General features: G+C 38.8%; 1 protein-coding gene across 2 annotated transcripts in view; it reads right to left on the bottom strand.

Annotated features, from left to right (window-relative positions):
* The window catches only part of MYO5B (myosin VB), a 353,322-nt gene that overhangs the window by 195,853 nt on the left and 143,143 nt on the right, over nt 1–14,326 (bottom strand). For both annotated transcript variants that reach the window (XM_059039745.2, XM_059039744.2), the window contains exons 3-4: nt 6,753–6,924; nt 842–986 (exon numbers count right to left, since the gene is read on the bottom strand). In XM_059039745.2, the coding sequence (XP_058895728.1) occupies nt 842–986; nt 6,753–6,924 (317 nt within the window). The remainder of the gene's footprint in view (nt 1–841; nt 987–6,752; nt 6,925–14,326) is intronic.

Raw genomic sequence — 14,326 nt, 5'->3', positions numbered from 1 at the left:
GATCATAAGAGAAAAAAATTTGACATCCCCACTGAAGAGAATTCTGCCAGTAGAAAGCCTTCAGACTCAAAATGCAGTATTTTTCCCCTGGATCTCCCGTCTGCCAGCCTACCCTGCAGATTTTGGACATGCCAAGCCTCCACAATTGCATGAGCCAATTCCTTAAAATAAAAATCCCTCTCTTTACATACACACACACACGCACACACGCACACACACACACTCCATATTGGTTCTATTGCCCTGCAGAACCCGGAGCAATACACTCACCTAGCCCACCTTCTGATGAAACAGACCTGTACCTATCTTTCAGAGTTCGAAAATCAGACCTGCCTAAGTGCCTAAACAGAACTCCACTTCCAGGCTAAAAACCCGAAACCACGATGCATGACTGCTAATTTGAAATTTCTATTTCTGCCCCAAATGCCTGCCATCTCAAGAAGTTGTCAGAGTCCTGGTTCCTTCAAAAGGGAGCCTTCAGTGAGATCTGCAAAATGAATGGTGATGGTATAAAATGGATTCATTACACCTGGAGGGGAGGAGAGAAGGCCAAAAGAAAGTCAAGGAGAGATGAAACACTAGGCATTAACTGCATTGTTCAAAACTGAAGTAAGTCTAAGGAGCCACTGTTCTCCAAGCCAAGGTTCAGGTTCACAAGAATAAGATGAAGACATGAGGAAACGTGGTAAGAAAAGAACCTGAACTGGTTTGGTTCCCAAGACTCTTCCTCAATCCCAGAATCACCACTCCACCACTGAGAAAAAGCAGCCAAAGAAGGCAGAAACTCCCTTTTCTTCCCTCTGACTACCCAGGAGGACTTCTGGGCTGAGGTTATTCTTACCTGGCCATCTGCTTGTAGGCTTCCTCGGCCACAGCAAAGATGTGAGGGTCCATATCCCCCATGTTTTGGCCACTGTAGGCATAGATGACATCTTGACCATAGATTGGCAACTGTTCATAAGGATTAATGGCAACAAGCACGATCCCTGCAAACAGAAAACGCAGTCAGATTCTGAGAGCACGACGGCCTCCTGACAAGAGCTTTACAGGCTCCTGTTCATCTACATCAGAACTAAAGAAGGAAACAGGAACAGAAGGAGTCTTGACCAATCACTCAACTAAATCTAGATGTATGTGTGTTTATCAGGCACTCTGCTAGGCCCTGATGGAGAAAAGAATGACAGGCCAGGCCTCCAAATGCCCTAGAGCATGGAACAAGCACGTATGCATGGGCACGTGTGCACACACACACAAACACGCACGCAAAAATGCTCAACAAATTGAACTCATAAAAGAGACATGTATAAAGTGTTGCAGGATCAGAAAGAAGAGGGTACTTAACCCTGACAACAGGTGTTAGGCTTAAAAAAAAAGTCTCAGAATTAAAATCTAAAAGAGGGACTATTAATTTCTCATTTGTATGTGGGCTGTCTTAACTAAAATATAAACAACTTGTGAATAGGAAATATGATTTACACATCGTAATGTCAAATTTTGGCTCAGCCGATTATTTTTTATTTATTTATTTTTTAACTTCTTTACTGGAGTATAAATGGCTTTACAATGTTCTGTTGGTTTCTGCTGTGTAACAAAGTGAATCAGCTATACGTGTACATATATCCCCATATCCCCTCCCTCTTGCATCTCCCTCCCCGCTCCCTATCCCACCCCTCTAGGTGGTCACAAAGCACCTAGCTGATCTCCCTGTGCTATGCATCAGCTGATTATTGTGTGACTTTGCCAAATTACTTAACCTCTGAGTGCCTTAGTTTCCTAGGCTGCAAAATGGGGATAATAATTGCATTTCCCTGGTTATCCTGAGGGTAAAATGGTTAATAGGGAGAACATTCACACCATTCAGACTTGCATGGTAAGCACTGAATGTTGGCTACTTTTTATTGTCTCACATGACACTATATGATGCATTATCTTTCACTTCACTATTTTTCCCATCTTGTGTCCCCCAAAGGACATATTGCAATGGTGGACTCAATAGCTACATGTTGAATGAAGAGTTAGCAAATCCTCTCACCCTGAAGATCTTTTACGGAAGGGCAAGGTAAATTGATATTTGAGAATGTGAAGAGCGAGAAAAAAACAAATTCAATATTCAAGATAAGAAAAATTCATGCCTTTTTCTTTCACATAAACATATTCTGGATCTCAAGGGAACCACTGATGGGTACAAAAAATGTTAGCTTTTCCAGTCATTTGGGGAAGAGAAGGCAAGAATGGAAAGGGTCCCTGCCAAGATGGGAGAGCTCCTACATTGTGCTCCTTTCTGGTGTTTGAAAAGAAGCACAGTCAAAGAGAATTAGAAGACAAGCCATAGACATATCTGATAAAGGACTGTTACCCAAAATATACAAAGGACTCTTAAAACCCAACAGTAAGGGAATGAACCATCTAATTAAAAAATAGGCAAAAGACCTAAACAAACACCTCACCAAAGACGATATAGAGATGGCAAATAAGCATGGGAAAAGATGCTCCACATCATAAGTCATTAGGGAAATGCAGATTGAAACACCAATGAGATACCACTATACACCTACTAGCATGGCCAAAATCCAGAACACTGGCAATGTCAAATGCTGGCAAGGATGTGGAGCAAAGGAAACTCTTATTTCATCAGTGGTGGTAATGCAAAAGGGCACAGCCACTTTGGAAGTCTCTTATGAAACTAAACATAATCTTACCATATGATCCAATAATCACACTCCTTGGTATTTAGCTAAAGGAGTCAAAAACATATCCACACAAAAACCTGCACGTGGATGTTTATAACAGCTATATTCATAACTGCCAAAACTCAGAAGCAACGAAGATGTCCTACAGTAGGTGAATAGACAAACTGTGGTACACTGAATAATGGAATATTAGTGTTATAAAGAAATGATTTATCAAGACATGAAAAGACATGGAGAAAACTTAAATACATATTACTAGGTGAAAGAAGCCAATTCGAAAAGGCTACACACTGTGACTACACCATACGATATTCTATAAAGGGAAAATTATAGAGACAGTATAAAAAATCAGTGGTTGCCAGGGGTTCGTGGGGAGAGAGGGATGAACAGGCAGAGCACAGATGACTTTTAGGGCAGTGAAATGACTGTTATGATACCATAATGGTGGCTACATGTCATTATACATTTGTCTAAACCCACAGAACATACAACACCAAGAGTGACCTAATGTGAACTATGGATTTTGGGTGATAGCGATGTGTCATTGTGGGTTCATCAATTTTAACAAATGTTTCACTCTTGAGCAGAACGGTGATAGTGGGGAAGGCTCTGCATGTGTTGGGAAAGGGGTTATATGGGAAATCTGTGTACCTTCCACTCAGCCTAAAATTGCTGTAAAATGTAAAGTCTATTAAAAGGGGAAAGAATACGAGAGAGAGGGAGAGAGAGAGAAAGAAACGTGAAACTTCATAAACCACATTATCCAAGTAAAGAAGAAAGGGCAAGGAGAGGAAAAAGACAAAGTCCTCTTCAGATGCAAGTTTTCCTGAAAATACAACCTGGAATGAAACATAAGGCCCAGAACTCAGAAAAACTCCACTTAATAAGAGAATTCTCCAAGTCATTTGCCTTAAAAACAGCCTCTCACATTCTACTGGTTACTGAGAGTTGTATAAAACCCTAGTTCATCCCATTTAAATTTTGATATTATACTCTGAGGTCACACATTTTCCTAAAATGTCTCAGCCCCCTCCACAACAGGTAAGAGTGCTTCTTGATGACTTAGAATTCTGCGCTACATCAGTCACTCTGAAAGCTGAAGCTGGAAGAGCCAAGGTACACTTGGATAAATACAGACAGACACCCGGACCTCTCTTGGAAGGAAGGCCTGTAAAGAGCGAAGCTGGTGGTCATTTACCCCTTTCTGCAAAAAGAGAGATTTTCAAAAATCTTTTTTATTTATTATTTTTTAACATCTTTATTGGAGTATAATTGCTTTACAATGGCATGTTAGTTTCTGCTTTATAACAAAGTGAATCAGTTATACATATACATATGTTCCCATTTTTGAAAAAAAAAAAAAAAAACACTTACTGAGGGCTTCTTTCAAATAAAACTCTCACTAGCAATTGGGGGAAAGGAGCTTTGGGAAACTCTCTCAAGCGCTGAAATCAACACGGTATTTCCAGCTCCCGAAATCTGGCATAAAAGCTCACCCTAATTTAGTAGCCAATTCCAAACCAAAGTGGGAGATCACAATGAAAAGAACCCTGACCCCTTGAGGGCTCACCTAGGATCACAGATAAGACCAAGGCACTGAAGTACAAATGGGACAACCCTCCACAAAGAAGCCCTCAGCTGACTCTGCACCCAGATCCTAAAACGTTTTGCCCCTCAAATGACAATATATATAGGGTTCTTGTTTTCACCATACCACTTAACAATAGTCTAAAAAAGAGAAGCTAAAATTTGGGATGGGGGAAATTGAGAAATTTCAAGAAACATGTGAGAGAAATTTTAGGACATTTCTTTAAAGCATTTGTCATGGCACATAAATCATACCAATGTTTTCTTAGGTCAGTCTCCCAAGACAACAGAAATAAAAACAAAAATAAACAAATGGGACCTAATCAAACTTACAAGCTTTTGCACAGCAAAGGAAACCATAAAAAAGAAAAGAAAAGACAACCTACAGAATAGGAGAAAATACTTGCAAACAATGCAATCAACAAGGGCTTAATTTCCAAAATATACATACAGCTCATACAACTCAACAACAGAAAAACAGACAACCCAGTCAAAAAATGGGCAGAAGACCTAAACAGACATTTCTCCAAAGAAGACATACAGATAACCAATAGGCACATGAAAAGATGCTTAACATTGCTAATTATGAGAGAAATGCAAATCAAAACCACAGTGAGGTACCACCTCACACCAGTCAGGATGGCCACCATTAAAAAGTCTACTAATAACAAATGCTGGAGATGTATGCAGAGAAGGGAACCCTCGTACACTGCTGGTGGGAATGTAAGTTGGTGCAGCCATTATGGAGAACAGTATGCAGGTTCCTCAGAAAACTAAAAATAGAATTACCACATGATCCAGCAACCCCACTCCTGGGCATATATACAGACAAAACTGTAATTCAAAAAGATACATGCACCCCTATGTTCATAGAAGCACTATTTACAATAGCCAAGACATGGAAACAACCTAAATGTCCATCAACAGATGAAGGGATAAAGATGATGTGGGGTATGCCTGTGTGTATATGTATATGTGTGTGTGTGTATATATACAAATACTACTCAGCCATAAAAAAGAATGAAATGCCATTTGCAGCAACATAGATGCAGAGATTATCATACTAAGTGAAGTCAGAAAGAGAAAGATGAATACCATATGATATCACTTATATGTGGAATCTAAAATATGGCACAAATGAACCTACCTATGAAACAGAAAAGGACTCACATATGTAGCGGACAGACTTGTGGTTGCCAAGGGGGAGTGGGGTGGGGGAGGGATGGACTGGGAATTTGGGGTTAGTAGATGCAAACTACTACATATAGAATGGATAAATAACAAGGTCCTACTGTATAGCACAGGGAACTATATTCAATATCCTGGGATACACCAGGATATTGAAATTAACACAACATTGTTAATCAATTATATTTCAACTAAAAAATAAATTTTAAAAAAGCATTTGTCATGGTTGCTGATCATGAATTCAACATACATTCATCATGCACATGTTTGTACATGGGCAAGTGAGAATCAGACAGAAAGGCAGCCCCTTCTCAAGCAGAAAACAAAAACATGCACCCCAGTGTTCATTGCACTGTTTACAATAGCCAAGACATGGAAGAAACCTAAATGTCCATCGATAGAAGAATGGGTAAAGAAGATGTGGTACATATATACAATGGAATATTACTCAGCCATTAAAAAGAATGAAATAATGCCATGTGTAGCAACATGGATGGACACAGAGATTGTCATATTGAGTGAAGTAAGTCAGACAGAGAAAGACAAATATTGTATGATATTGCTTATATGTAGAATCTTTAAAAAAAGAATACAAATGAAGTTATTTACAAAACAGAAACAGACTCACAGACTTAGAGAATCAACTTACAGTTACCGGGAGGAAGTGTGGTGGGGAGAGATAGTCGGGGAGTTTGGGATTGACACGTGCGCAATGCTATATTTAAAATGGATAACAAACAAGGACCTACGTATAGCACAGGGAACTCTGCTCAATACTATGTAACAACCTAAAGGGGAAAAGAATTTGAAAAAGAAGAGATACACATATATGTATAACTAAATCACTTTGCTGTACACCTGAAACTAACACATTATTAATCACCTATACTCCAATATAAAATAAAAAGTTAAAAAACAAAAACAAAAACAAGCCAGATGTACATTTGCATCAGTGCACTCCACAGTGAGAGCAAACGCCTGCGCTAGCACATTGGGATGGATTTACTGCTCTCTTACTGATTCCAGGACTGTGCCTGACCATCAAGCCACAAGGTGTGGCCCATTTCTTCCATGCTGGAGCTGTGATTAACACCAATCCTCCCACAGAGAGGTATGGCAGCCTAATTAAGCCACATTCACTGACTGCAAACATTTCAAGGGTCTCTGGTGAGAGGCACTTAAAGTGAGAGTGAAAGTAGGATTCTTAACCAATGGAGTTTAACACGTAAAGTCTAAAGATTGTAAGCACTTTCAAACACACACAGCCAATAGATAGCCCCCACTTACCACAGTAAGTATAGATATGGTTGGACTCCAGGAAACGGACCTTTAAATTATGCAAAACTGCAGGCTCATGTAGATAGCTAAGGGCAGTTAGGTCATTTTCTCCCACCAGGATATCTGGATTCCGCAGGAAGGGAAGCTGGTTGCTTTGGACATCAATCGGGTATTCCCGAATCTAAGGAAAGGCAAGTAACAAACACAAAAAGACACAGTTATGAAGCATTTAGCTGGGATTCAATGTCCTGTCCTGTTGGCTAGGATTGCTGCCCTAACATGATCATAAGTGGAGATAAATAACACGTTTTAAACAAAGCGAGTTGAACAAAATACCTGTGTTGCCATAAGTGACAAGCTCAAGTAGAAAATTTGCTGATAACATAATCCCAGTATATCAAGGTGAAAGACTGAATGACATGAGAAATTCAGAAAGCACAGGTAGATTTAATAAAGTGTTCTTCTGCTTCTCATTGCAAAAGTACTGAGTATTTAATTCTACTTGCCATACTGTACTTTCTCCCATCCAGGAAAGCTTCTTTCTTTGGTTTGCCCCATTTGATCTTGTTGTTTCTTTACTCTCTCTCCCATCATCCAATGCACTCACCTTTTTCTGTTTTTGTTTTTCTTTTTTTTTTGGATTACCTTACAACTAGCAAACTGCTCTCCATAATTCCATTCAAGTTGTACACATATTTTTTCCCAACCTAACCGCGAGCAGTAGTTTTACTTTAACCTAAAGTATAATAGGAGCTTGAGGTGTGTGTGTGCATATGTGTAATTAGGGAGTATGACTATACATCCTAAAGTCAAATCTCAAATACAAGGTGTTATCCTTGTACTCTCAGCATACTTAGCACATGGACTACATAATTTCTCAAAATATGTTTAGTGACAGGATATATAACTGACTACCTATACACATGTAATTAATACAGAGATGTAATTAAGAACAGTCACCTCTACCCACCACCAGTCCTTCCCATCAAGCCTCTTAGACAACCTCATCCACTAGAGGGCAGACGGCAGAAGCAAGAAGAACAACAATCCTGCAGCCAGTGGAACAAAAACCACATTCACAGAAAGATAGACAAGATGAAAAGGCAGAGGGCTATGTACCAGATGAAGGAACAAGATAAAACCCAAGAAAAACAACTAAATGAAGTGGAGATAGGCAACTTTCCAGAAAAAGAATTCAGAACAGTGATAGTGAAGATGATCCAGGACCTCAGAAAAAGAATGGAGGCAAAAATAGAGAAGATGAAAGAAATGTTTAACAAAGACCTAGAAGAATTAAAGAACAAACAGAGATGAACAATACAATAAATAAATAAAAACTACACTAGAAGGAATCAATAGCAGAATAACTGAGGCAGAAGAACGAATAAGTGACCTGTAAGACAGAATGGTGGAATTCACTGCTGTGGAACAGAATAAAGAAAAAAGAATGAAAAGAAATGAAGACAGCCTAAGAGACCTCTGGGACATTAAATGCAACAACATTCGCATTATAGGGGTCCCAGAAGGAGAAGAGAGAGAGAAAGAACCAGAGAAAATATTTGAAGAGATTATAGTCGAAAACTTGCCTAACATGGGAAAGGAAATAGCCACCCAAGTCCAGGAAGCACAGTGAGTCCCATACAGGATAAACGCAAGGAGAAACATGCCGAGACACACAGTAATCAAATTGGCAAAAATTAAGGACAACGAAAAACTACTGAAAGCAGCAAGGGAAAAATGACAAATAACATACAAGGGAACTCCCATAAGGTTAACAGCTGATTTCTCAGCAGAAACTCTACAAGCCAGAAGAGAGTGGCATGATATACTTAAAGTGATGAAAGGGAAGAACCTACAACCAAGATGACTCTACCCAGCAAGGATCTCATTCAGATTCAATGGAGAAATCAAAAAGCTTTACAGACAAGCAAAAGCTAAGAGAATTCAGCACCACCAAACCAGCCCTACAACAAATACTAACAGAACTTCTCTAAGTGGGAAACACAAGAGAAGAAAAGGACCTACAAAAACAAACCCAAAACAATTAAGAAAATGGTCATAGGAACTTACATATAGATAATTACCTTAAACGTGAAAGGATTAAATGCCCCAACCAAAAGACACAGGCTTGCTGAATGGATTCAAAAACAAGACCCATCTATATGCTATCTACAAGAGACCCACTTCAGACCTAGGGACACATTCAGAACGAAAGTGAGGGGATGGAAAAAGATATTCCACGCAAATGGAAATCAAAAGAAAGGTAGAGTAGCAATACTCATATCAGATAAAACAGACTTTAAAATAAAGAATGTTACAAGAGACAAGGAAGGTCACTACATAATGATCAAGGGATCAATCCAAGGAGAAGATATAACAATTATAAATATATATGCACCCAACATAGGAGCACCTCAATACATAGGCAACAGCTAACAGCTATAAAAGACGAAATCAACAGTAATACAATAATAGTAGGGGATTTTAAACCTCACTTACACCAATGGACAGATCATCCAAACAGAAAATTAATAAGGCAACACAAGCTTTAAATGACACAATAGACCAGATAGATTTAATTGATATTTATAGGACATTCCATCCAAAAACAGCAGATTACACTTTCTTCTCAAGTGCACACGGAACATTCTCCAGGATAGATCACATCTTGGGTCACAAATCAAGCCTCAGTAAATTTAAGAAAATTGAAATCATATCAAGCATCTTTTCTGACCACAAAGCTATGAGATTAGAAATCAGTTACAGTGGAAAAAACGTAAAAAACACAGAGGCTAAACAACACGTTACTAAATAACCAAGAGATCACTGAAGAAATCAAAGAGGAAAACAAAAAATACCTAGAAACAAGCGACAGTGAAAACACAATGACCCAAAACCTACGGGATGCAGCAAAAGCAGTTCTAAGAGCGAAGTTTATAGCTATACAAGCCTACATCAAGAAACAAGAAAAATCTCAAATAAACAATCTAACCTTACACCTAAAGGAACTAGAGAAAGAAGAACAAACAAAACCCAAAGTTAGCAGAAGGAAAGAAATCATAAATATCAGAGCAGAAATAAATGAAATAGAAACAAAGAAAACAGTAGCAAAGATCAATAAAACTAAAAGCTGGTTCTTGGAGAAGATAAAAAAAATTGATAAACCACTAGCCAGACTTATCAAGAAAAAGAGGGAGAGGATTCAAATCAATGAAATTAGAAATGAAAAAGAAGTTACAACAGACACCACAGAAATACAAAGCATCCTAAGAGACTACTACAAGCAACTCTAGGCCAATAAAATGGACAACCTGGAAGAAATGGACAAATTCTTAGAAAGGTATAATCTTCCAAGACTGAACCAGGAAGAAACAGAAAATATGAACATACCAATCACAAGTAATGAAATTGAAACTGTGATTAAATATCTTCCAAAAAACAAAAGTCCAGGACCACATGGCTTCACAGGTGAATTGTACCAAACATTTAGAGAAGAGTTAACACCCATCCTTCTCAAACTCTTGCAAACAATTGCAGAGGAAGCAACACTCCCAAACTCATTCTATGAGGCCACCATCACCCTGATACCAAAACCAGACAAAGATACTACAAAAAAAGAAAGTTACAGACCAATATCACTGATGAATATAGATGCAAAAATCCTCAACAAAATACTAGTAAACAGAATCCAACAACACATTAAAAGGATCATACACCATGATCAAGTGGGATTCATCCCAGGGATGCAACGATTCTTCAATATACGCAAATCAATGTGATGCACCATATTAATAAACTGAAGAATAAAAACCATATGATCATCTCAATAGATGCAGAAACAGCTTTTGACAAAATTCAACACCCATTTATGATAAAAACTCTCCAGAAAGTGGGCCCAGAGGGAACCCACCTCAACGTAATAAAGGCCATATACGACAAACCCACAGCAAACATCATACTAAATGGTGGAAAACTGAAAGCATTTCCTGTAAGATCAGGAACGAGGCAAGGATGTCCACTCTCACCACTCTTATTCAACATCGTTTTGGAAGTCCTAGCCATGGCAATCAGAGAAGAAAAAGAAATAAAAGGAATACAAATTGGAAAAGAAGAAGTAAAACTGTCAATGTTTGCAGATGACATGATGGTCACATGGAGAGATATACCATGTTCTTGGATTGGAAGAATCAATATTGTGAAAATGGCTATACTACCCAAAGCAATCTGCAGAGTCAATGCAATCCCTATCAAATTACCAATGGCATTTTTTACAGAACTAGAACAAGAAATCTTAAAATTTGTATGGAAACACAAAAGACCCCGAATAGCCAAAGCTGTCTTGAGGGAAAAAAACGGAGCTGGAGGAATCAGACTCCCTGACTTCAGACTATACTACAAAGCTACAGTAATCAAGACAATATGGTACTGGCACAAAAACAGAAACATAGATCAATGGAACAAGATAGAAAGCCCAGAGATAAACCCACACACCTATGGTCAACTAATCTATGACAAAGGAGGCAAAGATATACAATGGAGAAAAGACAGTCTCTTCAATAAGTGGTGCTGGGAAAACTGGACAGCTACATGTAAAAGAATGAAATTAGAACACTCCCTAACACCATACACAAAGGTAAACTCAAAATGGATTCAAGACCTAAATGTAAGACCGGACACTATAAAACTCTTAGAGGGAAACATAGAGAGAACACTCTTTGACATAAATCACAGTAAGATCTTTTTAGATCCATCTTCTAGAGTAATGGAAATAAAAACAACAATAAACAAATGGGACCTAATGAAACTTAAAAGCTTTTGCACAGCAAAGGAAACCATAAACAATATGAAAAGACAACTCTCAGAATGGGAGAAAATATTTGCAAATGAATCAATGGACAGAGGATTAATCTTCAAAATATATAAACAGCTCATGCAGCTCAATATTAAGAAAAAAACAACCCAATCCAAAAATGGACAAAAGACCTAAATAGACATTTCTCCAAAGAAGACATACAGACGGCCAAGAGGTACATGAAAAGCTTCTCAACATCACTAATTATTAGAGAAATGCGAATCAAAACTACAATGAGGTATCACTTCACACCAGTTAGAATGGGCATCCTCAGAAAATCTATAAACAACAAATGCTGGAGAGTGTGCAGAGAAAAGGGAACCCTCTTGTACTGTTGGTGGGAATGTAAATTGATACAGCCACTATGGAGAACAGTATGGAGGTTCCTTAAAGAACTAAAAATAGAATTACCATATGATCCAGCAATCCCACTAGTGGGCATATACCCAGAGAAAACCATAATTCAAAAAGACACATGCACCCCAATGTTCATTGCAGCACTCTTTACAATAGCCAGGTCATGGAAGCAACCTAAATGCCCATCGACAGACGAATGGATAAAGAAGTTGTGGTACATATAATACAATGGAATATTACTCAGCCATAAAAAGGAATGAAATTGAGTCATTTGTTGAGACGTGGATGGATCTAGAGACTGTCATACAGAGTGAAGTAAGTCAGAAAGAGAAAAACAAAGATCGTATATTAACGCATGTATGTGGAACCTAGAAAAATAGTACAGAAGAACTGGTTTGCAGGGCAGAAGTTGAGACACAGATGTAAAGAACAAACACATGGACACCAAGCGGGGAAAACCATGGGTGGGGTGGGGATGGTGGTGTGCTGAATTGGGCGATTGGGATTGACATGTATACACTGATATGTATAAAATTGATGACTAATAAGAACCTGTAGTATAAACAAAGAAACAACAACAAAAAACTAATAGTAAACTTTCTTTGGGTTATTTGTATGGAAATATGTCAATATAAATGTTTCAGACATTACATGAAATTTCTAATAATCTTATATGTTCTGGTGTAATGTTATGTCATAATTCTAGTTATTACTTTAAAATGTATATCTCAGAAATAACTAAATATCCTTGTCAATTGCATTATTGTGAACTTTCATCAAATCTTTAACCATGGTCATTTTTAAGTGTTTTGTCATTTACAGTCAGTTCTGGGTGACTCTGATGCTTTTGCAAATATGTTCCTATAAAAGGGTTTCATCTTCAAGGAATTCATGTAAAAGACTCTGACAGGTACAGGTTTCTGGTAACCGACTATACTGATGAACTGAATGAATAAGCATTTTCAGAACTCTAATGGAAAACTGATGAATTCATAAAAGTGCTAACAAAAGATCACGATGAAAAAAAATTAATTACATGGGACTGAGTGAACTGATGAAGATGATTATAATTTTTGTGACTTTCTATTTGAATTTTTAAAAAATCCCTGGGCTTCCTTGGTGGCGCAGTTGTTGAGAGAGTCCGCCTGCCGATGCAGGGGACGTGGGTTCGTGCCCCGGTCCGGAAAGATCTCACATGCCGCGGAGCAGCTGGGCCCGTGAGCCATGGCCACTGAGCCTGCGCGTCCGGAGCCTGTGCTCCGCTATGGGAGAGGCCACAACAGTGAGAGGCCCGCGTACCACACACATACAAAAAAATCCCACAAGGACTCACAGGCAAAAAATATACAAATCAATTTTCACTGCAAAGTAAAGGAGCTGTTACAGTGGAGGATTACTAGACTGAATGTCAATATTATGACATAGTATGAGTGTGTTTCGTGTTTGGTAATTGCAATCATTGTTGCTTTTGTTATGGTTATCCATTTACAATGCTCGGTGTCAGTTTATCTCTTGTAAAAATAAAATTGTGTGTGTGTGCGTGTGTGTGTGTGTGTGTGAAAAAAAAGACGTAATTAATAAAAAGGTACTGTTCTTTAACATTTAAACAGAAGGAACTTGACTGTTGCTTACCATGTTTTATCTGAGTGTTAAGTTTCTTATGGTGTTCTTAAATATCATCTGAGAGCTTGTAAAAAGAGTTTCCTTGGGACTTCCCTGGTGGTCCAGTGGCTAAGATTCTGTACTCCCAATACAGGGGGCCCAGGTTTGATCCCTGGTCAGGGAACTAGATCCCACATGCCACAACTAAGAGTTCACATGCCGCAACTAAAGGTCCCACATGCCACAAGTAAGACCCGGCGCAGCTAGCTAGCTAGGTAAGTAAGTAAATAAATAAATAAGTTTCCTCAACACATCTTATGTTCAGGACCTCTTGGGCAGGGACCAGGAATATCAGTTGTTAAAAATCCCCATGTAGTTCTGTAAAGGTGGCCTATGGATCATTTTTTTAAATTAATTATTTATTTCTGGCTGTGTTGGGTCTTCGTTGTTGCATGCAGGCTTTCTCTAGTTACAGCGAGTGGGGGCTACTCTTCCTTGCGGTGCATGGGCTTCTCATTGTGGTGACTTCTCTTGTGGCGGAGCATGGGCTCTAGGCGCGCGGGTGTTAGTAGTTGTGGTGCAGGCTCAGTAGTCATGGCTCGTGGACTCTAGAGCACAGGCTCAGTAGTTGTGGTGCACAGACTTAGTTGCCCTGCGGCATGTGGGATCTTCCCGGACCAGGGATCAAACCCGTGTCTCCTGCATTGGCAGGCAGATTCTTAACCACTGCGCCACCAGGGAAGTCCCTATGGATCATATTTTAAGAATTGCT

Source organism: Kogia breviceps, chromosome 15, assembly GCF_026419965.1.
Source record: "Kogia breviceps isolate mKogBre1 chromosome 15, mKogBre1 haplotype 1, whole genome shotgun sequence".
Taxonomy (NCBI): Eukaryota; Metazoa; Chordata; class Mammalia; order Artiodactyla; family Physeteridae; genus Kogia; species Kogia breviceps.
The sequence above is the reverse complement of the archived record's forward strand: the minus strand, read 5'-3'. Positions and strand labels throughout refer to the sequence as shown.